The sequence below is a fragment of the Symphalangus syndactylus genome, chromosome 12, assembly GCF_028878055.3.
Source record: "Symphalangus syndactylus isolate Jambi chromosome 12, NHGRI_mSymSyn1-v2.1_pri, whole genome shotgun sequence".
Lineage (NCBI taxonomy): Eukaryota > Metazoa > Chordata > Mammalia > Primates > Hylobatidae > Symphalangus > Symphalangus syndactylus.
In genome coordinates this window covers 39,926,526-39,950,023 of record NC_072441.2, presented here as the reverse complement: position 1 = coordinate 39,950,023, position 23,498 = coordinate 39,926,526, and the positions used below count along the sequence as shown (strand labels likewise).

General features: G+C 39.6%; 1 protein-coding gene across 1 annotated transcript in view; it reads left to right on the top strand.

The window, feature by feature from the left end:
• COL24A1 (collagen type XXIV alpha 1 chain) overlaps positions 1-23,498 on the top strand; it is a 486,748-nt gene that overhangs the window by 114,697 nt on the left and 348,553 nt on the right. Inside the window, exons 6-7 of the mRNA XM_063624268.1 lie at positions 1,078-1,131; positions 4,433-4,486. Coding sequence (XP_063480338.1) covers positions 1,078-1,131; positions 4,433-4,486 — 108 coding nt within the window. The remainder of the gene's footprint in view (positions 1-1,077; positions 1,132-4,432; positions 4,487-23,498) is intronic.

Below are 23,498 nucleotides of genomic sequence, written 5' to 3'. Positions count from 1 at the left end.
TAGGTTAAAAAACTGTCACATATTGGCAAGTACATATGATTTAACCTGGATTCATCTCTTTATTTCATGTGCAATCAGCATAGATATATAAACATTTTACAATGAAGAAAAAGCATATTAGGTCACAGTGCTTGTTACTGGTGAGGCTAGTGTTTTAACCCCGATGTGTCTAATTTGAAAGCGTGGACTATTTTTACTGCAATAATGAATGAATATTTGTTAAATGGAATATGTGTATGCTCTATAGACACCAAGAACAATGCCATATTGCAGAGTACTCAGTAACAATTGAATGAATGAACAGATGAATTAATGAATATGTATTCAACCATATCACAAATGGGCATTTATTCTTCCACAGTTGATTTTTAAAGTAAGTAAAGAAGACAACATAAAACATTATATGGAGAAGTAAAGAAGTAGTGTCCTATTTCTTATTTGATATATTTAAAAATTACATTTAAATAACTCAGAACACTTTAACAATTGATCAGTTTTTGCTTTCATACTTTGTTTTATAAATCATTTAACTCTATTAGTGACTTCCTGGTGTGCTGCAATTGGTATAAGTCAGATTTATTAATGGATATACAAGAAGGATTTCATTATAACAGTTTAACACATTACACAGATCCTTGGTATAATTCCTTTAAAAGAACATAAAATGGCCAGTGTTTTCATTTTTCAAAGCAAATCTTTGAATTGTGTTTGAAAAAAACTTGTAGTTGTTGGTCTCCAAACCCTAAATTGAGTTCCTTCTTCCGTAGTAAAAGTAAATTTAGGTAAAAAAATTACCCACAAAACTACTAGTTGTGGTCCCTTTAAAAACCAGATACGGTGGCTGTAACCATAAGTCATAGACTTCCTGCTGCCATTTCTGGCCAGATTAAAGGGGACACTTGAGTTTCAACTCACCCCTGCCGATTAGGGTAAGGGGGTTCGTGTTACTTAAAAATCATAACCAGCTGGGAACTGGAGACTGAAAAAGAGTTGTCTTTGGGTGGAAATCTTATTCAGACTCGTAAGAAAAAAATGTGTCTACTATCATGCCTAATGTCTTGACATTTGTTTTCCAAGGGTCCACCTGGTCCAGCAGGTATCCCAGGTCCGTCAGGGAAGAGAGGTCCACGGGTAAGTAGATGGGCTACATTTCCTGCTGGCAGTGAGAATTTGTAACTTTCTAACATGTTTTTTCTAGTATTGTACAGTATGTACTTCCTTTGGAAACTTGCCTGGATCTTCAAACTTAGTCCTACCTTAGCCAATTCAAGAGAATCTTAAGAACACATGCAGCCTAGTTTATTTTGAATGTAAACACACAGCCAAAGCATTCTCTGTGAACGTGTCCAACAAAGATCAAATTTGTAAATTAGTGAATGTTCTGGTGCTACTTGTAACATTATTCTTACTTATAAAGTGATCGCAATATCTAAGGTGAGATTCATTTGTTTGGGGAAATGAAGAGGGGTGGGCTGCCTTAAAATAGTACATTCCTGGATTACATAGTGGAAAATTCTGAAGCTATTGACTAGAAAATAACTGCCCTGAGGAAAAAAGCTGCATTAAAGATCAGCAGTAGTTTTTCACATTACACAGGCCCAACAAAAGACTTACTGCTATGTTAAAATTAGTTTCTTTCAAACCTAAAAAAAGTGTGGATATTTTACTACAAAACATCTTTGTTCAATGAGCTAGAAAAAGAATTGTATGACAAATGCAAATACCTTTTATATAATCCACTTTGTTTTTATTCTGATTTTTATTTAACATACAAATATTATAAAGAAAAATTACTCTAAAATATTACTTTAAGTTGTCCATAGTCACATCAAACTCTTGTCCGTTTGAGGCCTAAGATGTATTCTCATTGGGCTCTAGCCATTTTGCATTAAAAAAAATTTTCTGGGCCGGGCGCGGTGGCTCACGCTTGTAATCCCAGCACTTTGGGAGGCCGAGGCGGGCGGATCATGAGGTCAGGAGATCGAGACCACGGTGAAACCCCGTCTCTACTAAAAATACCAAAAAAAAATTAGCCGAGCGTGGTGGCAAGCGCCTGTAGTCCCAGCTACTTGGAGAGGCTGAGGCAGGAGAATGGCGTGAACCCGGGAGGCGGAGCTTGCAGTGAGCCGAGATTGTGCCACTGCACTCCAGCCTGGGCGACAGAGCGAGACTCCGTCTCAAAAAAAAAAAAAAAAACTCTGTAGTTGATGACCTATCACATTTCTCCCATAGCGCCTTCTAAGCCTTGCTTGTTCTCCTCTAGCCCATGAAACATTCTCATCCTCCTACCTCTCTGTGAGAATTTGGATCCGATTTTTCTGAGAAACTGGGCCAATTTTCATACTAATTCTATTCTCTGTCCACTGCTAAGGTTGTACTCTCAACAGCATGAACTTCAGCTTTAGAATCTCCATCTGTTCTCATAATATGGCAGTTTACTTTTTTACTTTTATCTTCCCTAATTTACTTTTTATCTTCCATTTATTTGTCCAATTTTCATTCCCTTAAGGAAGAAAGAGTGTTTTGCTCAAGGCTAATTATTTTACTTGTGTTCCTAATTTCACCTTATCTAACTTAAAAGTTGCAACTTCACATTTTTTCTTTCCCTAAATTTTATATTATTTGGCAACAACCAACAAGTTATCCCTCTTTTATAAATCCCAAACTTTCATTGATATTAATTTTTCCTAAAGCTATTGTTTTGGCTCACTGTTGCTTGCACTACTGAGCTTTGTGAAATAATAATTTATATTCCATTGTCCTTACTTTTACATCAGCAACTTATTCATTAATCCCCATAAATTTTTTCCATCTACTTTATTAAAATGTACTTTTTGAAGGTTACCAAAAAATGGTTAGATGTTATGACATAAGTCATAACATCTAACCATTTTTTTTCTTTCTTTCTTTTTTTTTTTTTTTTTGTGAGACAGGTTCTCACTCTGTCACCCAGGCTGGAGTGCAGTGATGGGTATCATAGTTCACTGTAGCCTTGATCTCCAGGGCTCAAGCCATCTTCTCACCTCAGCTTTCTGATTAGCTGGGACTACAGGTGTGGGCCACTATGCCTGGCAAATTTTTTTGATTTTTGGTAGTAATGAGGTCTTGCTGTGTTGCTCTGGCTGGTCTCAAACTCCTGAGCTCAAGTGATGCTCCCACCTTGGCCTCTCAAAGTGCTAGAATGACAGGTGTGAGGCACCACACCTAGCCAAAATTTAATCTTTTTTCTTTAGTTTTCATCTTGCTAGATGTATTTTCAATATTTGCATTGCTGACACCTCTGTCTTCCTGAAGTATTCTGCTCTATTAATTCAGAATTTAAAAGACAAATAATTATTAACTATATGTTATGTGTTAAGAGGGAGGTATGGCTGAAGAGCACAGAAGTAGGGCACAAAATTGAAGTAAGTATAGGGAACCTGGAGACATGGAAGGCTTTCTTGGAAAGGACGATCTGTTTCTCTACTTACTGGTTGTATGAGCTTAAGTTTCCTGATTTTTTTTTTTTTTTTTTTTTTTTTTTTTTTTTTTTTTTTTTTTTTTTGAGACGGAGTCTCGCTCTGTGGCCCAGGCTGGAGTGCAGTGGCGCAATCTCGGCTCACTGCAAGCTCCGCCTCCCGGGTTCACGCCATTCTCCTGCCTCAGCCTCTCCGAGTAGCTGGGACTACAGGCGCCCGCCACCGCGCCCGGCTAATTTTTTGTATTTTTAGTAGAGACAGGGTTTCACCGTGGTCTCGATCTCCTGACCTCGTGATCCGCCCGCCTCGGCCTCCCAAAGTGAAGTTTCCTGATTTTTAAATGGGAGTAAAAATAATAACCTTGCAGGATTGTTATAAGGATTAGTAATGAGAAACACAAAACATCAACACAGTTCCTAGCACATAGTAGGTACTCAGAAAATAAAATCAATTTTTGAATTCAGATTATATAATTTATCAGTGATACAAAATCAAATTGCTAAATATTGAGTGTAACCATTCAATGTGTTAAGTGCTACACTAGTAATATTTTTAAGAGTCTCTTTTCAAAGAATTTATAATCCTGGGGCTAAATAGAACATGTCATAAGGCAGTTAGAACAGCAATAAAGTATTTAAGTCACAGATCAGAACAGTATAAGAAATGTCCCGAGGCAATATACAATTAATTGGTAAATGAATTTTACATGAAGAAATTTCTATGGAAGTTAGTAGAAGAGAGATATTGCTTCATGTTCTTGTGACTAGGATTTAAAAATGAGTTGAGATCTGAAGAAAAATTTGGGTAGGTATAGGGCATAAGCTAAAGGAATTAGGTCTTTAAGGCATACATAATAACATAAGCAAAAACTCAAGTGCAGAAAGGGATCACACATGTTGAGAGGGAAGTAAGCAATTGTACTTTGTTACATTCCAATATGTTCCAAGAATGATGACTTTTTTCATTACTTGCAGGGCATACCAGGGCCACATGGAAATCCTGGGTTACCTGGATTACCTGGTCCAAAGGTAAGTGACTACTAATCAGGCAACTTAAGCTAATGAGTATCACATGATTTTCCTGACATTAAAAAGAAGATCCCTAACATTTAAGGCAAGTCTTGATACATCAAGGATCTCTGTCACCTCCAGAGCATGATTCTTCAACATGATTGTCTTAGCCTGGCAGAGAGCTAGGTTCCTCTGAAAGCCCACCATACTTTGATTTATATTCTTAGTAGTAAAATCAGGTATAGGCCTGCTTAGTATTCCAAAATCATTATTGTCAAAAATATGATGGCAATGTATGGAAACCTCTGAAATACAAGATTATGATTTGAGTAATTTACCTTAAATTAAGGTCATTTTAATTTGTAAATAAACACCAAGGAAATAAAATATTATTTACCTGCTCCACACTTCCCTAATTATTTTTACCTGAAAAAAAACTGAGGATGTTTAAAGAATGATCAAATGTTTATGAAAACAACTAACCTGAAAATCTATATATATGAGTGTACATAGTTGTATGATAGTCATATTGTGTCCGGAATTGGTGGGTTCTTGGTCTCACTGACTTCAAGAATGAAGCCGCGGACCCTCGCGGTGCGTGTTACAGTTCTTAAAAGATAGTGTGTCCAGAGTTGTTCCTTCTGATGTTCGGACGTGTTCGCAGTTTCTTCCTTCTGGTGGGTTCCTGGTCTTGCTCGCTTCAGGAGTGAAGCTGCAGACGTTCATGGTTAGTGTTACAGCTCTTAAGGTGGCGCATCTGGAGTTGTTCATTCCTCCCATCCGGAGTTGTTTATTCTTCCGGGTGGGTTCGTGGTCTCGCTGGCCTCAGGAGTGAAGCTGCAGACTTTCACGGTGTTACAGCTCATAAAGGCAGTGCAGACCCAAAGAGTGGGCAGCAGCAAGATTTATGGCAAAGAGCGAAAGAACAAAGCTTCCACAGTGTGGAAGGGGACGCCAACCAGTTGTCGCTGTGGGCTTGGGCAGCCTGCTTTTATTCCCTTATCTGACCCCACCCACATCCTGCTGATTGGTCCATTTTACAGAGTGCTGATCACTCCGTTTTGACAGGGTGCTGATTGGTGTGTTTACAAACCTTGAGCTAGACACAGAGTGCTGATTGGTGCATTTACAATCCCTAAGCTATACACAGAGTGCTGATTGGTGCATTTACAATCCTCTAGCTAGACATAAAAGTTCTCCACATCCCCACCAGATTAGCTAGATACAGAGTGCTGATTGGTGCATCCACAAACCCCAAGCTAGACACAGAGTGCTGATTGGTGCATTTACAATCCTCTGGCTAGACATGAAAGTTCTCCAAGTGTCCACCAGATTAGCTAGATACAGAGTGCTGATTGGTGCATCCACAAACTCCGAGCTAGACACAGAGTGCTGATTGACATGTACAATCCTCTAGCTAGACATGAAGTTCTCCAAGTCCCCGCCCGACTCAGGAGCCCAGCTGGCTTCGCCTAGTGGCTGTCATGCAGGGGCAGTGGGCGGAGCTGCCCGCCAGTCCCACACCACCTGCCCGCACTCCTCAGCCCTTGGGCAGTTGATGGGAGGAGGCACCACGGAGCAGGAGGTGGCGCCCCCACTGGGGAGGCTTGGGCTGCGCAGAAGCCCATGGTGTCGGGGGTCCGGCATGGTGGGCTGCAGGTCCCAAGCCCTGCCCTGCGGGGAGGCGGCTGAGGCCCCGCGAGAATTCGAGCGCAGCGAGGGCGGGCCGGCAGTGCTGCAGGACCCAGCGCATCCTCCGTAGCTGCTGGCCTGGGTGCTAAGCACCTCACCCCTCACTGCCCCGGGCCGCTAGGAGTGTGGGGCCTGCCAAGCCTGTGCCCACCCGGAACTCCCGCTCGCCCGCGAGCGCCGCACGCAGCCCCAGTTCCTGCCTGCGCCTCTCTCTCCACACCTCCCCGCAAGCAGAGGGAGCTGGCTCCCTCCTGGGCCAGCCTAGAGACGGCCTTCCACAGTGCAGTGGCAGGCTGAAGGGCTCCTCAAGCACGGCCAGAGTGGACGCCCAGGCCAAGGAGGCGCCAAGAGCAAGTGAGGGCTGCTAGCATGTTGTCACCTCTCAATATGATAGATAATAGTGCGATAAATAGTAAGAACATAGGAAAACGTATGGAAGAATACAGGTACACAGGTTGATTACCTTGAAGGTATGGGAATGGAGCTATCACTAAATATAAATATAAAATATTTAATGATAGCTCCATTCCCATACTTTCCCACTAAAATGAAATATTCCCATTTCCATTGTGTATATATTTTTATTAAATATATATAAAATAAAATATTCCAATTCCCTTAAAATATATAAAATAAAGTATTCCCATTCCCAATATATATTTTCTTAGTTTTTTCAGGCTGCTGTAACAAAATACCATAAACTGAGTAGTTTATAAGCAACAGAAATTTATTTCTCACAGTTCACACAGTTCTGGAGCCTGGGTAGTCCAAGATTAGAGCACCAGAAGATTTAGTATCTACTGAGGGCTTGCTTTCTGGTTCATAGGCAGAGACTTCTCAATGTGTCATCACACAATGGAAGGAACTAGCTATGTCTCTGGGGTCTCTTTTATAAGGGCACTAATCCCATTTATACGAGCCCCACCTATCATTATGCTGAGGATTAGGTTTCAACCTATAAATTTTGAAGGGAAAAACGTTCAGTCTATTGCATTAAGAAGAAAAGAAAACAGTGTGCATATGAGTGATGACAGAGGTTGGGAAACAGATTAGATAAGTATTAGGATCTTGGTTGCCAGTAACTTCATGAATCTTTGAGGGTCTCATCCCTCTGCTTATCAGTGATCACATTCAGAAGTAAACATGAAATCATATAGATTGGGGTTAAGAATAGAAGTTTTGGAGTCTGACAGATGTGGGTTCAAGTCTTAACTCTTTCAATTTGAATGGCTAAAAGCGAATTGCTTGCTTAGGCTCATTAAGCTTCTTTCCTTTTCTGTAAAATGGGGAGAATCATGCTACCTGCTCATGGTGCTATAGTGATGGCTAAATACATTAATGTGAGTAAAGCTCTTAACATGGTGCTACAGTGCCATAATTGGTATCATTATTATTAATAGGTAATAATAGCATATAACAAGGATAATTCAAATTAAATTTCCTAAAATTTCTCACCTGTGTTGAAAATTTTTTTGAGTTCAATAGAAGTGCCTCAGAGAGGAAAAACGACTCTTTAAAATCAAGTCTGGGTAAGTAATAGGGAAGAAGATAGATGGCTTCTAAAGAAATAGGAATTGGTTTTTGAGTTTGTGGTTTCATAGCCCTTCGAGCTTCATTTGGGGAATTTATAATTAGTCTAGTAAGGTTAAAGTAGCTGTAAGGGCTCAGATTATATTTCTCCACAGGGCTGAATTTATAATGGGTTTATTTCCTGCTAATTGCCTCCTCTCCACAAGACCCAGGGAGACAGAATTTCCACATGGCTTTTATTCTTCTCCCTCTTCTAGGTTGGTGCAAAAGTAGTTCCGGTTTTTGCCCATTAAAAAGGTAGAAACCACAATTACTTTTGCACCAGCCTAATACTTCAGCCAGTAGCGAACAGTTAGGCTCTTGTAATTTAACTCTCAATCTGCAGTGGCAAGTACCAGTTTACGCTCCCTTTAGAGAATCCTTTTTTTTTTTTTTGAGGCGGAATTTTGCTCTTGTTGCCCAGGCTGGAGTACAATGGTGCGATCTCTGCTCACTGCAACCTCCACTTCCTGGGTTCAAGCGATTCTCCTGCCGCAGCCTCCTGAGTAGCTGGGGTTACATGCATGTGCCACCATGCCTGGCTAATTTAAAAAAAAAATTTTTTTTTTTTTAGTAGAGATGGGGTTTCTTCATTTTCGTCAGGCTGGTCTCGACTTCCTGACCTCAGGTGATCCGCCTGCCTCGACCTCCCAAAGTGCTGGGAGTACAGGTATGAGCCACCGCGACCAGCCTGAGAGTCCTTTCTTAATAAGCACTGTAGCTGTTTCAGAATAGAAGCAAATACAAAGAAAAAAATGTGGAAAATAGGGTGAGGAGAGATAAAGCTAGAGATGGTGGAAAGTATTTTATTTCATTGACTTATTACAATGTGTATAAATATTTAGAAGAAAATATTTGAGAAAATGAAGAACTTCATATCAAACTAAAATTATCTCTCTTCCAAGATTAAACACATTGTAATAGAGATCCAGCCCAATTACCCTGATTTGATTATAAGAATGTATCAAATTATTTATCACATGTACCCAGAAAATATGTATCAAAAATAAATTTTAAAAATATTAAAAACAGGCCGGGCGCGGTGGCTCACGCTTGTAATCCCAGCACTTTGGGAGGCCGAGGCGGGCGGATCACGAGGTCAGGAGATCGAGACCACGGTGAAACCCCGTCTCTACTAAAAAATACAAAAAATTAGCCGGGCGCGGTGGCGGGCGCCTGTAGTCCCAGCTACTCGGAGGCTGAGGCAGGAGAATGGCGTGAACCCGGGAGGCGGAGCTTGCAGTGAGCCGAGATTGCGCCACTGCACTCCAGCCCGGGCGACAGAGCGAGACTCTGTCTCAAAAAAAAAAAAAAAAAAAAAAAAAAAAAAAAAAAAAAATATTAAAAACAGTGTTTTTAAATATTGTTTAGTATTAATATATGTCTGTGGTAAAATGACCTAGCAGAGAAGAAAATGTAATCTCGAGTCTTCTTTAATATTAAATTTAGTAGGATGGACTTAATTTTGACTATAACTATTCACCAATAAGATATTTTATGAACCCACATATGAGGGGTTTAAAAACTTACATTTATTTTGCAAAAACTTAGGCCTATTGGGGATTTAGTCATATAAACCTGAACAGTAGTCTTTAATTCATATTTATTTTGAGAATTTGATAACTGTGTCCAAACTAGCCAAAACTGACCATGATTTAACTGCATATATTTGTGGAAGATAGTAGATTTGTGACAAGTATTAAAAATTACCACTTTGGGAGGCTGAGGTGGGTAGATCACGAGGTCAGGAGATAGAGACCATCCTGGCTAACACAGTGAAACCCCGTCTCTACTAAAAATACAAAAAAATTAGCTGGGCATGGTGGCGGGCACCTGTAGTCTCAGCTACTCGGGAGGCTGAGGCAGGAGAATGGCATGAACCCGGGAGGCGGAGCTTGCAGTAAGCCAAGATCGTGCCACTGCACTCCAGCCTGGGCGACAGAGCAGACTCCATCTAAAAATAAATAAATAAATAAATTAATTAATTAATTACCACTGTGTCACAAATGTATCATATAAAGCTTGTAGTGTTTGATTTTGAGAAACCCATTTTCTTAGGTACTTAACATGCATTTCTAGAATAATCAGAATTAATAGAACATTCAAACTTTATACTTTATAATCCTCTTTTATCTAATATCTGCCACTTATTTTATGTATGACATCTCTTTAGTTTTATCCCAATCATAAGTACTACGAGAGCAGGCTTTATTACCTTCTGGTTTGCACGGAAGAAAACACTTGAGAACAGTAAGCACTTAACCAAGGTAACACTGTTTGTAAGTGGTAGAGGGGGAGACAAAATTGGAAATGTCTTAGTCTTTTTCTTACACTAGGTCGTCTCTCCCAACACAATTAGGAATTCTTTTATAAAATATCACCTTAAGAAGGCAGGATAGTGGTGGGGTTACCTAACTTAAAGACTTTATGAATTTATTTAGTAATAGTAACAAAGTAGCTATATTCCAAGGTTCCAGGTTATCCTGTGGATAATGATAGTAATATAGAAATTCTATGAAGAGTGAAACTGATTCCTAATCCCTGAGGACTGTGTTGTTAAATTGTTAAACAATAGAAATATAAAGTGCCACACACAAATTTAGTGGATGTGCAGCAATTTTTCTCTGCATGTAAAACTAACATGATTTAAAATAGAGAAAGACTATGGGGATCGTTAGCTGAAATTATTGGCTGAAATCAGGAGACTGATGGTAGAAATAATGTTCTTCTTAAAAAAAATAAGAAAGTAAATTCCATTTCCTGTTTGCCAGAGAGAATGGCTTTTTTCTTGTTATCAAATGCCACCTGGGTCTATTATTTTTCATATTTATCTATTAAATGAACTGTATTTCTATTTATTTGCAGCTTGATGGAAATGTTCATTGCTATTAATTAAACACGTAAAATTATGCTATAGATCTTTGAACATGAGTAATGAATGCATATAGAGTCTATATCTTCAGCCTACCATGTGCTTACAATCCCAGTCCAGGCAATGTGTGGTAAAGATAGTTCTTTTCCAAAAAAAAGGCTTCTTGGAGGAAGCCTAAAACCTTCCTACAAACATTCATGTCTTATATTAATTTAGTCAGGGCCAATAGTTCCTTCAAATTTAATCCAGTTAAATGAAAACATCTAGCCTTAATAACCCACAGTAACAATGTTTCATTAATAATATTTAATATATTAAGTATTGAACACCAAAGAGTAGTATCTTAGTGCTATGTTCTATCCCTGGTTATGACTGTCTTCTCCCATGTCTCCATCGTGTATTTATCTGAACTAGAAGTACGATTTTTCCTTCCATATGAATTAAATAAATATCTTAAGTATAGATGCTTACCCACAATAAGAATTTTGTAGTGGGTCAGATTGCCATAAAAAATAGTAAGTCCAACATTATGAAAATATAAAAAATGATATGGGAGCTGGGCAAGATGACTGACTAGACACAGCCAGGTGGAACAGCTGCCACTGAAGATCGGGATGACTGGCACACTCCTAACAGATCTGTAGAGAAAGGGCACTGAGAGTGGACAGAGGGAAGACACAGAAGCTGGGCCGAAGAGGGAGGAAGCTGGGAACTCTGCACAGGGGCTACTTCACATCAGGACTCATTCATGGACCCCAACGACTCCTGGGGAACAGGTGAGTTGAACTGGCAAGGAGCAACCCGCTTTCATCATAGGCCTCTGGAATCCCAGCAGGAGGAGACCCCTCAACCACCACAACCACTTGATTGGCAGGGACAGCGGCTTAGATAAGTAGTAGGGGCAGCACTCCAGCCAGTGTGGAGTCCAGAGGGTTTTTTGCAGGAGCGTATGTGGTGGAGCATGGCCAGGAATGCCAATCCCCCTAGGCTGCACTTGCTCCCATAGGAGACTGTTCCCCTAGGGGAACTTTAGCCCAGATGTCAACTCTGCAGGGTGGTCTTCCCTATTACACGGGGCCAGTCTAATCTGAGCTTTCCTTGATCTGCTGGCCTTTCCCAGGGCACCCAATGCTGGATGCAAACAGATGCAGCCAGGCTGGGGCCCTGGAGGCCTGCATCATAACTCCTGCACTGTTGGACTGTGCCTGACCAGCAGAGCGGCCCTCTGGACACGCAACAGCTGACCTGTTCCTTCCCTCACTGCAGCATCCCCAGGCTCCATGGCCGCTCCCTGTATTGCTTTGCCAACGCATGTGTGTGCAGGCAGATCTTGCCTTCCTTGTTCCACCGGTTTTGCGTGTGAACCCTGCCATGGCACTGCTGCTGGGGTGTGTGCACTCCACCTCCCCTCCCTCTGCCATACCGCCATTGCAGTTGGAGCCCTGGTAGGTACAGAGCCTTCCAGCCCTGCCCCTGCCAGCACCCCACCCCTGTGCCAACACTGCCACTGGAGTGAAACTAGGCATGAAGGAGAGTGGACCCTCTCCCACCCTGAGCAGCCACCTCCACCTGTGTGAACATGTACAGAGGGCACACACAGTCCTGCACCTGCCAGTGCCTCGCCCCTGTGCTAACACCACCACCAGTGTGACCCCCACCTTCCTGAGTCATGCTACCTCTGCCACTGCTGTAAATACCCGCATGGAAACTGGTACCTCAGCACCCACCAGCATCCTGCCACTCTGCCACTGCTGCTGGCATGTGCAAACAAGGACAGATCTCACTGCTACCACCCTATGAAATACTTTGGCTGGCACTACCCATTGGAATGCTGTGATCAATGGTCCAGGAACTTAGCTCCTCCCATTGCAGTGGGTTCCTAACCTTGAAAGGCCAGAGAACAAAGTCAAGGCCAATATCAGTCCCTCAGTGTTAGAGCATGTAGTCCAGGAGTTGTAAGTTGAGCCTTGGCCCCTTAAAATCTGCCAGAAATGAGGCCAGTTGACTGAGCCAGCCTTATACCACAATAAAACCCTCAAGTTCATTAAATAGGATAAAAGACGAATAAACCATTCAAAGGACAGTGATTTCAAAGACTGAAATAACATCAGCCCACAAAGATGAGAAAGAACCAGTACAAGAACTCTGACAACTTAAAAAGCCAGAGTGCCTTCTTTCCTCCAAATGACTGCATTAGCCCTGCAGCAAGGGTTCTGAACTGGGTTGAGATGGCTGAAATGACAGAAATAGAATTCAGAATATGAACAGGAACAAAGATCATTGAGATGCAGCAGTAAGCTGAAACCCAATCCAAGGAAGCTAAGAATCACAATGAAATGATACAGGAGCTGACAGGCAAAACAGCCAGTATAGAAAAGAATGTAACTGATCTGATAGAGCTGAAAAAAACACATAAGAATTTCATAATACAATCACATGTGTTAAAACAGACCAAGCTGAAGAAAGATCTCAGAGCTTGAAGATTGGCTTTCTGAAATAAGACAGTCAGACAAGGATGAGAAAAAAGAATGAAAAGGAATGAACGAAACCCCTGAGAAATATGGAATTATGTAAAGAGACCAAATCTATGACTCATTGGTGTTGCTGAAAGAGATAGGGAGAATGGAAACAACTTGAAAAACATATTTCAGGATATCATCCATGAGAACTTCCCTAACCTAGCTAGAGAGGCCAACATTCAAATTTAGGAAATACAGAGAACCCTTCTCATCACCACATGGCACATATTCTAACAATGACCTAACAATCAGATATAAAACAATCCTCAGCAAATGCAAAAGAATTGAATTGATACCAACCACTCTCTTGGACTACAGCAAAATAAAATTAGAAATCAAGGCTAAGAAAATTGCCCAAAACCGAGTTTCTTAATCCTGAGTTCTAGTTTGATTGCACTGTGGTCTGAGAGACAGTTTGTTATAATCTCTGTTCTTTTACATTTGCTGAGAAGAGCTTTACTTCCAACTATGTGGTCAATTTTGGAATAGGTGTGGTGTGGTGCTGAAAAAAATGTATATTCTGTTGATTTGGGGTGGAGAGTTCTGTAGATGTCTATTAGGTCCACTTTATGTAGAGCTGAGTTCAATTCCTGGATATCCTTGTTAACTTTCTGTCTCGTTGATCTGTCTAATGCTGACAGTGGGGTGTTAAAATCTCCCATTATTATTGTGTGGGAGTTTAAGTCCCTTTGTAGGTCACTGAGGACTTGCTTTATGAATCTGGGTGCTCCTGTGTTGGGTGCATATATATTTAGGATAGTTAGCTCTTCTTGTTGAATTGATCCCTTTACCATTATGTAATGGCCTTCTTTGTCTCTTTTGATGTTTGTTGGTTTAAAGTCTATTTTATCAGAGACTAGGATTGCAACCCCTGCCTTTTTTTGTTTTCCAGTTGCTTGATAGATCTTCCTCCATCCCTTTATTTTGAGTCTATGTGTGTCTCTGCACGTGAGATGGGTTTCCTGAATACAGCACACTGATGGGTCCTGACTCCTTATCCAGTTTGCCAGTCTGTGTCTTTTGATTGGAGCATTTAGCCCATTTACATTTAACGTGAATATTGTTATGTGTGAATCTGATCCTGTCATTATGATGTTAGTTGGTTATTTTGCTCGTTAGTTGCTATAGTTTCTTCCTAGCCTTGATGGTCTTTACAATTTGGCATGTTTTTGCAGGGGCTGGTACTGGTTGTTCCTTTCCATGTTTAATGCTTCCTTCAGGAGCTCTTTTAGGGCAGGCCTGGTGGTGACAAAATCACTCAGCGTTTGCTTGTCTGTAAAGTATTTTATTTCTCCTTCACTTATGAAGCTTAGTTTGGCGGGATAGGAAATTCTGGGTTGAAAATTCTTTTCTTTAAGAATGTTGAATATTGGCCCCCACTCTCTTCTGGCTTGTAGAGTTTCTGCTGAGAGATCAGCTGTTAGTCTGATGGGCTTCCCTTTGTGGGTAACCCGACCTTTCTCTCTGGCTGCCCTTAACATTTTTTCCTTCATTTCAACTTTGGTGAATCTGACAATTATGTGTCTTGGAGTTGCCCTTCTTGAGGAGTATCTTTGTGGCGTTCTCTGTATTTCCTGAATCTGAATGCTGGCCTGCCTTGCTAGATTGGGGAAGTTCTCCTGGATAATATCTTGCAGAGTGTTTTCCAACTTGGTTCCATTCTCCCCATCATTTTCAGGTACACCAATCAGACGTAGGTTTGGTCTTTTCACATAGTCCCAAATTTCTTGGAGGCTTTGTTCATTTCTTTTTATTCTTTTTTCTCTAAACTTCCCTTCTATCTTCATTTCATTCATTTCATCTTCTATCAGCGATACCCTTTCTTCCAGTTGATCGCATCTGCTACTACATGGAAACTGAACAACCTGCTCCTGAATGACTATTGGGTACATAATGAAATGAAGGCAGAAATAAAGATGTTCTTTGAAACCAACGAGAACAAAGACACAACATACCAGAATCCCTGGGACACGTTCAAAGCAGTGTGTAGAGGGAAATTTATAGCACTAAATGCCCACAAGAGAAAGCAGGAAAGATCCAAAATTGACACCCTAACATCACAATTAAAAGAACTAGAAAAGCAAGAGCAAACACATTCAAAAGCTAGCAGAAGGCTAGAAATAACTAAAATCAGAGCAGAACTGAAGGAAATAGAGACACAAAAAACCCTTCAAAAAATTAATGAATCCAGGAGCTGGTTTTTTGAAAAGATCAACAAAATTGATGGACCGCTAGCAAGACTAATAAAGAAGAAAAGAGAGAAGAATCAAATAGATGCAATAAAAAACGAAAAAGGGGATATCACCACCGATCCCACAGAAATACAATCTACCATCAGAGAATACTACAAACACCTCTATGCAAATAAACTAGAAAATCTAGAAGAAATGGATAAATTCCTGGACAAATACACCCTCCCAAGACTAAACCAGGAAGAAGTTGAATCTCTGAATAGACCAATAACAGGTTCTGAAATTGTGGCAATAATCAATAGCTTACCAACCAAAAAGAGTCCAGGACCTGATGGATTCACAGCTGAATTCTACCAGAGGTACAAGGAGGAACTGGTACCATTCCTTCTGAAACTATTCCAATCGATAGAAAAAGAGGGAATCCTCCCTAACACATTTTACGAAGCCAGCATCGTCCTGATACCAAAACCTGGCAGAGACATAACCAAAAAAGAGAATTTCAGACCAATATCCTTGATGAACATTGATGCAAAAATCCTCAATAAAATACTGGCAAACCGAATCCAGCAGCACATCAAAAAGCTTATCCACCATGATCAAGTGGGCTTCATCCCTGGGATGCAAGGCTGGTTCAACATACGCAAATCAATAAATGTAATCCAGCATATAAACAGAACCAAAGACAAAAACCACATGATTATCTCAATAGATGCAGAAAAGGCCTTTGACAAAATTCAACAACCCTTCATGCTAAAAACTCTCAATAAATTAGGTATTGATGGGACGTATCTCAAAATAATAAGAGCTATCTACAACAAACCCACAGCCAATATCATACTGAATGGGCAAAAACTGGAAGCATTCCCTCTGAAAACTGGCACAAGACAGGGATGCCCTCTCTCACCGCTCCTATTCAACATAGTGCTGGAAGTTCTGGCCAGAGCAATCAGGCAGGAGAAGGAAATAAAGGGTATTCAATTAGGAAAAGAGGAAGTCAAATTGTCCCTGTTTGCAGATGACATGATTGTATATCTAGAAAACCCCATTGTCTCAGCCCAAAATCTCCTTAAGCTGATTAGCAACTTCAGCAAAGTCTCAGGATACAAAATTAATGTACAAAAATCACAAGCATTCTTGTACACCAATAACAGACAAACAGAGAGCCAAATCATGAGTGAACTCCCATTCACAATTGCTTCAAAGAGAATAAAATACCTAGGAATCCAACTTACAAGGGATGTGAAGGACCTCTTCAAGGAGAACTACAAACCACTGCTCAATGAAATAAAAGAGGATACAAACAAATGGAAGAACATTCCATGCTTATGGGTTGGAAGAATCAATATCGTGAAAATGGCCATACTGCCCAAGGTAATTTATAGATTCAATGCCATCCCCATCAAGCTACCAATGACTTTCTTCACAGAATTGGAAAAAACTACTTTAAAATTCACATGGAACCAAAAAAGAGCCCCCATCGCCAAGTCAATCCTAAGCCAAAAGAACAAAGCTGGAGGCATCACGCTACCTGACTTTAAACTATACTACAAGGCTACAGTAACCAAAACAGCATGGTACTGGTACCACAACAGAGACATAGATCAATGGAACAGAACAGAGCCCTCAGAAATGATGCCGCGTAGCTACAACTATCTGATCTTTGACAAACCTAACAAAAACAAGAAATGGGGAAAGGATTCCCTATTTAATAAATGGTGCTGGGAAAACTGGCTAGCCATATGTAGAAAGCTGAAACTGGATCCCTTCCTTACACCTTATACAAAAATTAATTCAAGATGGATTAAAGACTTATATGTTAGTCCTAAAACCATTAAAATCCTACAAGAAAACCTAGGCAATACCATTCAGGACATAGGCGTGGGCAAGTACTTCATGTCTAAAACACCAAAAGCAATGGCAACAAAAGTCAAAATCGACAAATGGGAATTTATTAAACTAAAGAGCTTCTGCACAGCAAAAGAAACTATCATCAGAGTGAACAGGCAACCTACACAATGGGAGAAAATTTTTGCAACCTACTCATCTGACAAAGGGCTAATATCCAGAATCTACAATGAACTCAAACAAATTTACAAGAAAAAAACAAACAACCCCATCAAAAAGTGGGCAGAGGACATGAACAGACACTTCTCAAAAGAAGACATTTATGCAGCCAAAAAACACATGAAGAAATGCTCCTCATCACTGGCCATCAGAGAAATGCAAATCAAAACCACAGTGAGATACCATCTCACGCCAGTTAGAATGGCCATCAGTAAAAAATCAGGAAACAACAGGTGCTGGAGAGGATGTGGAGAAATAGGAACACTTTTACACTGTTGGTGGGACTGTAAACTAGTTCAACCATTGTGGAAGTCAGTGTGGCGATTCCTCAGGGATCTAGAACTAGAAATACCATTTGACCCAGCCATCCCATTACTGGGTATATACCCAAAGGACTATAAATCATGCTGCTATAAAGACACATGCACACGTATGTTTATTGCGGCACTATTCACAATAGCAAAGAGTTGGAACCAACCCAAATGTCCAACAACGATAGACTGGATTAAGAAAATGTGGCACATATACACCATGGAATACTATGCAGCCATAAAAAATGATGAGTTCGTGTCCTTTGTAGGTACACGGATGAAACTGGAAAACATCATTCTCAGTAAACTAACGCAAGGACAAAAAACCAAACACCGCATGTTGTCACTCATAGGTGGGAATTGAACAATGAGAACTCATGGACACAGGAAGGGGAACATCACGCTCCGGGGACTGTTGTGGGGTGGGGGGAGGGGGGAGGGACAGCATTAGGAGATACACCTAATGCTAAATGACGAGTTAATGGGTGCAGGAAATCAACATGTCACATGGATACATATGTAACAAACCTGCACATTGTGCACATGTACCCTAAAACCCTAAAGTATAATAAAAAATAAATAAATAAAATAAATAAAAAAAAAAGAAAATTGCCCAAAACCATACAATTACATTGAAATTAAATAACCTCCTCCTGCACAGCTTTTGGGTAAATAAGATACTTCACAAGAAGATCATCCCCAAGACACATAATCGTCAGATTCTCCAAGGTTGAAATGAAAGGAAAAATGTTAAAGACAGTTAGAGAGAAAGGTCAGGTCACCCAGAAAGGGAAGCCTATCAGACTAACAGCAGACCTTTCAGCAGAAACCATACATGCCAGAAGAGGCTGGGGGCCAATATTCAACATTCTTAAAGAAAAGGAATTCCAACCAAGAATTTCATATCCAGCCAAAGTAAGCTTTGTAAGCAAAGGAGAAATAAGATCCTTTTCAGACAAGCAAATGCTGAGGGAGTTAATTACCATCAGACCTACCTTACAAGAGCTCCTGAAGGAAACACTAAATATGGAAAGGAAGGGCCATTACCAGCCACTACAAAAACACACTTATATACACAGGCCAGTGACACTTTAAAACAACTACACAAACAAGTCTGCATAAAAACCAGCTAACATCATGAAGACGGTATCAAATCCACACATATCAATACTAATCTTGAATGTAAACAGGCTAAATGCCTCAATGAAAAGGAACTGAGTGGCAGGCTAAAGAACCAGAACTCAATGGTAGGCTGTCTTTAAGAGATTCATCTTACATGCAGTAACACACATAGGCTCAAAATAAAGAGATAAAGAAAAATCTATCAAACAAATGGAAAACAGAAAAAAAGCATGGGTTGCAATCCTAATTTTGGACAAAACAGACTTTAAGCCAGCAAATATCAAAAAAGACAAAGAAGGGCATTATATAATGGTAAAAGGTTCAATTCAACAAGAAGACCTAACTATTCTAAATATATATGCATCCCAGCACAGGAGCAACCAGATTCATAAAGCAAGTTCTTAGAGACATTCAAAAAGATTTAGATTCCCATGCAATAATAGTGGGATACTTTAAATACCCCACTGACAGTATTAGACACATCATTGAGGCAGCAAATTAACAAAGATATTCAGGACGTGAACTCAGCACTGGATCAAATGGAACTGATGGACATATACAGAACTCACCACCCAAAACAACAGAATATACATTCTTCTCATCACCACATGGCACATACTCTAACAATGACCTAACAATCAGATATAAAACAATCCTCAGTAAATGCAAAAGAATTGAATTGATACCAACCACTCTCTTGGACTACAGCAAAATAAAATTAGAAATCAAGGCTAAGAAAATTGCCCAAAACCATACAATTACATTGAAATTAAATAACCTGCTCCAGCACAGCTTTTGGGTAAATAATGAAATTAAGGCAGGAGTCAAGAAGTTCTTTGAAACTAATGAGAACAAAGGTACAAATATCAGAATCTCTAGGACACAGCTAAGGCAGTATTAAGGGGAAATTTATTGCACTAAACACCCATATCAAAAAGAAATATCTCAATTTAACAACCTAACATCACAGCTAAAAGAACTGGATAACCAAGAGAAAACTAACCTCAAATTTAGCAGAAGACAAGAAATAACCAAAATCAGAGCTGAACTGAAGGAGACTGAGACATGCAAAATCATTCAAAGATCAACAAATCCTAGAACAGTTTTTTTTTGAAAAAGTTAGTAAAATAAATAGACTGCCAGCTAGACTAATAAAAAAGAAAAAAAGATTCATATAAACACCATTAGAAACAACAAAGGGGATATTACCACTGACCTCACAGAAATACAAGTAACCATAAGAGAATATTATAAACACCTCTATGCACAAAAACTGGAAAATTTAGAAGAAATGGTAAGTTCCTGGACACACACACCTTCCCAAGAATGAACCCAGAATAAATTGCATTCCTGAACAGACCAAAAATGAGCACCAAAATTGAATCAGTAATAAATAGCCTACCAACTGAAAAAAAAGCCCAGGACCAGATAGATTCATAGTCAAATTCTACTAGATGTACAAAAAAGAGCTGGTACCATTCCTACTGAAACTATTCCAAAAATTTGAGGAGGAGGGACTCCTTTCTAACTCATTAAATGAGGCCAGCATCATCCTGATACTAAAACTTGGCAGAGGTACAAGAAAAGAAAACTGTATGCTAACATCCTTGATGAACATTGATGCAAAAATTCTCAACAAAATACTGGCAAACTGAATCCAGCAGCACATTGGAAAGCTTATCCACTATGATCAAGCAGACTTTATCTCTGCCATGCAAGGTTGTTTCAGCATATGCAAATCAAATGTGATTCATCACATAAACAGAACTAAAGACAAAAACCACATGATTATCTCAATAGATGCAGAAAAGGCTTCTGACAAAATTCAACACCCCTTCATGTTAAAAACTCTCAATAAACCTGGCATTGAAGAAACATACCTCAAAATAATAAGAACCATATATGACAAATGCACAGCCAACATTATACTGGATGGGCAAAAGCTGGAAGCATTACCCTTGAAAACCAGCATAAGAAGGATGCCCTCTCTCACCACTTCTATTCAACATAGTATTGGAAGTCCTGGCCAGGGCAAAATAGGCAAGAGAAAGAAATAAAGGCCACCCAAATAGGAAGAGAGGAAGTCAAACTATCCTTGTTGCAGACAATATGATTCTATACCTAGAAAACCCCATAGTCTTGGACCCAAAGCTCCTTAAGCTGATACACAACTTCAGCAAAGTCATTGATCATCTTTTGATGATGCTAGGTAATTATATCTGTAAGATCCTCAGATCCTCTGACACCAGTTGGATATCCAACAATTCAATTCAGTTCTGACAACAGCTTACCAGAGTTAGCATCACCTCCACAGTTTTTAAGACTGAGTCCTACAAGACTTCCCACACTTCAGATGCCAGCCAAAAATGAGATGCCCAGACCATGATGCACACTTCTGCTTGGGCAAACTACAAGCTCAGGGGTTCCCATGACCCATCCTCTCAGATTCAATATTTTACTAGAATGGTTTACAGAACTCAGGAAAACACTTTACTTACTTTTACCCATTTATTGTAAAGGATACAGCTCAGGAACAGCCTAATGAAAGAGAGACATAAGGCAAAGAATTGGGGATGGGGAGTGTGGAGCTTTTATGCTCTATCCCGCCATACCACCTTCCCAGGAAATCAATGTGTTCACCAACAGAAGCTCTTCAAATCTTGTTCAAGAGTTTTTATAACCCAATTTCCAGCCCCTCTCTCCCCTCCCTGGCAGATGGGGTAGGGGAAAGTAGGGTTGAAAGTTCCCATTCTCTAATCATTTGTGTGTCTTTGTGGTGACCAGACCCCAGTGCTGAAAGCTATTTAGGGATCCCAGCCTGTGTCATCTTATTAGCATAAACTCCGGTGTGGTCAGAAGGGGCTTGTTATGACTAACAAAAGACACCCCTATCACTCAGGAAATTTCAAGGAGTTTAGGAGCTCTATGCCAGGAACTGGGGACAAAAACCAAATATATATGTTTTATTATACCATATCATTATTTTAAAAAACGGTAAATAGAAGAAAAATAAAAGGAAAGAAGCAAACTTTTAAAAATTGCCTCCCTTCCTTACAGAAATGAACTTCAGGATAACAAAATAGTTGATAAATGGAAGTTTCTTTTTATAGAAAGAGCTACTAAATAAAGAATTCTAGAATTAAAAATCACTACTTTGGATTCCTGATGAAAACATTGAAAAACAACAGTTTACTAAATCCAAAGGCCTTGATTCAATCTTTGAAGAATAGCTGAATGAGGTTAAGTGTCAGGAATATGATCAGAGAGGTAATGGGAGCCAATTCTATTGGTAAAGATTTTGGTTGGATTTTATTCTGATTGTGTTGAATATTCATTTAAGAGTTCTAAGCAGGCAAATAACATCATCCAGTTATATTCTAGCATACTTCTGGCTGTCATGTGGAGAATAGTTTGGGGTTGCAGACAGGTGGAAACAGGGATACCAGTTGAGTCTACTCTGCTAGTCTTCCCTAGTCCATGCCATTTGTGATGATGGCATGGATAAAGGTATTAGCAGTTGAGATGGTGAGAAGTGGTCAAAATCTAGATACATTTTGGATTACAGTCAACATGATTTGCTGATAGATTACATATATAGTGTGAAAGAGAAGAGCCAAAGATCATTCTAAGGCTTAAGCAGTTGAAAAGCTGCTATTATGGGAGCTCCTATCTGCTATAATGAGAAAGAACATGTTTGCAGGGTTTTCCTTGTATGTTTTGTTTTGGTTTCACCTGGTAGGAAATAACAACTTTTCATTAATCGTTTTAAAGAGTCAACATTTGGCTTTGTTAATTTTCTCTGTGGACTACATTATATTTCATTGATTTCAACTCTTTATTATTTTCTTCCTTCTGCTTATTTTATATGTAATTTGTTCTTCATTTTCTAGCTTAAAGTGGAAAGCTAAACTACTGATTATAAACCTTTCTTCTAATATTTAAAGTTATAAAGTTTCCTTTAAAAACTGATTTAACTGCATCTCACAAAATTTGATATGTTGCATTTTCATTATCACTCAGAAATATATAATTTCTTTTTTGACCTGCTTATTTAGAAGCATGTTGTTTTCTTTATTATTTTTCTAATTTAGTTCCATTTTGATCAGAGAGCACATACTGGTGGAATTTAACCTTTTAAAATTTACCAAGGCATTTTATGGCCCAACATGTGACCTATTTTTGTCAACATTCTACATATACTTCAAAAGACAGTGTATTTTGCAGTTATTTGGTGTGGTGTTATATAAATGTCAATTAGATTATGGTGGTTAATGGTGGTGTTAACCTCAGGTCAGATTCTCCCCTCCCCCTTTTTTTGTATGTCTAGAAGATTTTGTATATACTGGATATTGTGGATGATACGTTGAAGAGATGTTAGATTATGTTACGTCCTTTGAAACCCTTTGAAGACTGCTCATTTTTGTTCTGTAGATAGTTAAATAACTGGTTCATCACCTTAAACTTAAAGGTTTGGTAATTTTTTACCAAAAGAGTCACCTTAAACTTATGGGCTTGGTAACTTTTTAAAGGACAGATTTGTTTCAGTTTTGCTCTTGGTGAGTCTCAGTCCAAGGATGTCATATTTACTTCTAAAGCATGGCCCTTCCTGAATGTCAATGGAAAGGTGTTTACCAAAGTATTTACCATGTTTTTCTAAAAGGATGTAGCTAAACCCCCAAACTGTCTCCC